Consider the following 3,074-nt stretch of genomic DNA (forward strand, 5'->3'; position numbering starts at 1 on the left):
ATGTGGCAGGTTCACATTACATTGCCCATAAAATTCAGGCCTACATTTATGATCAAAGTCCACACATTGAAAATGAACTTTTTTAAAACTAGGACTTTTTTTTAACATGCATAGAGTGGCAATTGGCCTACATTACACACCCTCTCACACTACAATTCACTGTTGAAACATTGAAACTTTCAGACAATTAACTTTATGCATGTAGTCTTTTTTTTGTGCATACACAGGGGCATGTTCACATCAGTGGTCAGTAGGCTACCTTATTCAGATGATGACTTGCATTGGATGGAGTCAACAAGGGATGCATAGTCCGGGATATAGCTACTGATAGCCAGTCTCAGACACGCCTCCAAATGATCGTCGGTCAGGGTGGAGCGGTATTTGGATTTTATAATTTTCATATGTGAAAAGGCTGACTCGCACAAGTAAGTAGACCCAAACATTGCAGTCAGAGATGTTGCACATTTTCTCATGTTGGGATACTTTTCTTCTGTGAGCAAACTCCAGAACTGTTCATTGGCCCTGGACTTCAGGTTAATGTCTGCTTGCAGTGTCAAGATCTCATCCTCAACTTCAGCAGAACTGAGCTGAAACATTGTTGAGATTTTGGAAGCGAGGACATCGACCTCAGCATCCTCCCGAAAAGGGAAGCACATGAACATGGCAACTGGCTCGAGTAGAGCGAAGTCTTGAAATCTCCTGTCAAAGTCTGACAGGACGGTGTCAATCTGTTCTGCATAACATGCACTGTCAAACTCCGTTGAGTCCTTTCCTTGATTATTCAGCTCAGATGCAAGGTTGCTAAAGTTTCCCAGATCATTGCGTTGGATCTTTGAAGAAAGCAGTTTAAGTTTTCCTTTGAAGGCATTCACTGTGCTTATCATATTGATCACGAGTTTCTCTTTGCCCTGTAATTCCACGTTTAGCTCATTGAGCATGTTTGACAGATCCGTTAAAAACGCCAAATCAAGCAACCAACGATCATCATTAAGTTGCTCGTATTCTGCATGTTTTTTCTCCTGAAGGAACTGCTTTATCTCGGGAAGGAGATCGCGAAATCGTTGCAGGAATTTCCCCCTACTCAACCACCTTACGTCTGTGTGAAGCAGTAGTCCTGTGTGGTCGCTGTCAGCCTCCTCAAGCTGCAAGCGGAAGAGTCGTCTTTGGAGAGATTTTGCACGGATAGAACAGGCCACTTTTGTTGCTACGTCCATGATCTCTTTCATGTTCAACATTTTCGCACACAACGCTTGTTGGTGTATGATACAATGGTAACTTAGAAAGTCAGGAAACGCTTCATCCTCTCGGCATTTGGCAACAAATCCATTACGCCTGCCTGTCATGGCTGGCGCCCCGTCCGTGGTGATAGACACCAACTTGCACACTGGAATCTTAGTCTTGTCGATAAAGTTTTTGAATATCTGAAAAATGTCCTCCCCCCGTGTGTGTGCGTTCATATGCAGAACTGCTAAAAGTTCCTCTTTTGCAGTCATATCATGAACCATCCGAATAAAAATGCACAACTGGGCTTTGTCTGTGATGTCGGTAGATTCGTCCATCTGTAACGAGAAGCACTCGCAACAGTCAATGTCCTTAGCAAGCTGCTGTACTAAGTTGTCGCCCATCATTTCGCATCGCCTGGTCACTGTATTTCCTGTCAATTGAACAGCTTTGACTGCAGACATTATTTCCGTTTTGTTTTTAAAGTCTTTAAACAACGCATCTGATGCCTCGATGAAGGCTTCCTTCACCATAACTCCATCCTGGAAACACTTTTTGTGCCTAATGATCGTGCGACTCACCCGGAACGATGCCTCTGTGGCGGCCTTGGCTTTCGACGTTGGCCGAGTGAAAAGAGACTGCTGTCCAAGAAGCTGAGACTTCAACTCCCTCACCTTTCTCTTTCTCAATTCAGTGCTTGGAGGAAAGTCAGTATCAAAGGTTCGATGAACCATTCGAAAATGTCTCTCTACGTTCCCTTTCTTTGGAAGTGCAATGCTGGATTGACAGATCAGACAGACACACTTCGAGTGTGACATCGTGAACAAGAAGTCCTCTTCCCATTCTTGATGGAAATGGTAAGTCTTCGATTTTTTTATTTGTTTACCTCCCTCATTCATTTCCGAATCATTTTTTGTAGGCTACTACACAGCGAATCGAGCTACAGCGAAAACGAAAATGCAGTGGTAAAAGGAAAGCAAGCAACAACTGGCGCTTGTCTGTAGTAGGCTATGAGATATGTTATGGTTGTTATGGTAATGGTGTAACAAACTTTGTAGCAGCCAGCAGACTGGCCTGTCTACACGTCAATCAGCGGGCACGTTATAATATCATTATGTGATAGGATGAATTGCTTTTCTGAAAACGCGCGGTTTTTTTTTTCCGTTTTTTTTCTTGCGGAGTTCTGTGAGCTACTCTCATTGGCCCTGCGATCGACCAGTCGATCGCGATCGACGTATTGGGCACCCCTGGTGTAAACCAAACGGTGTGGAAAAGGCCATTTTCTCTCGGGATAGAGGAGTCAAGGGGATCTGCCAATATCCCTTTGTTAGATCCAGTGTCGAATAAAAGCGAGCAGCGCCTAACTGATCAAGCAACTCATCAATGCAAGACATTGGGTATGCGTCAAATTTAGACACCGCGTTGACCTTTCTATAGTCCACACAGAACCAGACCAACCCATCGCTCTTGGGAACCAGGACCACTGGGCTGCTCCAGTCACTGTGGGACTCCTCGATTATACCCATTTCGAGCATGGCCTTGAGTTCATCCCAAATCACCTTTTTCTTGTGTTTGGGCAAGCGGTAAGGGCAGCTATGCACTACCACCCCCGGGGGGTGTTTTGATGTGGTGTTCTATGAGGTGAGTATGACCAGGAAGGAGCAAGAACACATCGGAAATTTCCTTTTGCAACTTGGCCACCTCCGTGAGTTGGGCCGGTGAGAGGTGGTCTCCACAAGGGACTGGAGTGGTCTGAGATGTTATCTTTTTCACCTCCAGCCCCAGCTCCGCCTTCTCCCAGACTACCGACGCCTATGTCACGGGGACCCCCTCATTCCAGCATTTTAAAAGGT

General features: G+C 45.3%; 1 protein-coding gene across 1 annotated transcript; it reads right to left on the bottom strand.

The window, feature by feature from the left end:
- Positions 1–260: 260 nt before the first annotated feature.
- LOC132897649 (general transcription factor II-I repeat domain-containing protein 2A-like) lies at positions 261–1,955 on the bottom strand. Its single transcript, XM_060938881.1, has one exon. The coding sequence runs from the start codon at positions 1,953–1,955 to the stop codon at positions 261–263; it is 1,695 nt and encodes a 564-aa protein (XP_060794864.1).
- Between the last annotated feature and the right edge of the window lie 1,119 nt (positions 1,956–3,074).

This window comes from Neoarius graeffei, chromosome 14 (genome assembly GCF_027579695.1).
Source record: "Neoarius graeffei isolate fNeoGra1 chromosome 14, fNeoGra1.pri, whole genome shotgun sequence".
NCBI classification, from domain to species: Eukaryota; Metazoa; Chordata; class Actinopteri; order Siluriformes; family Ariidae; genus Neoarius; species Neoarius graeffei.

Bases quoted from the DNA above. Each gene is read 5' to 3' on its own strand.
- LOC132897649 (XM_060938881.1), bottom strand. From the start codon at position 1,955: ATGGTTCATCGAACCTTTGATACTGACTTTCCTCCAAGCACTGAATTG.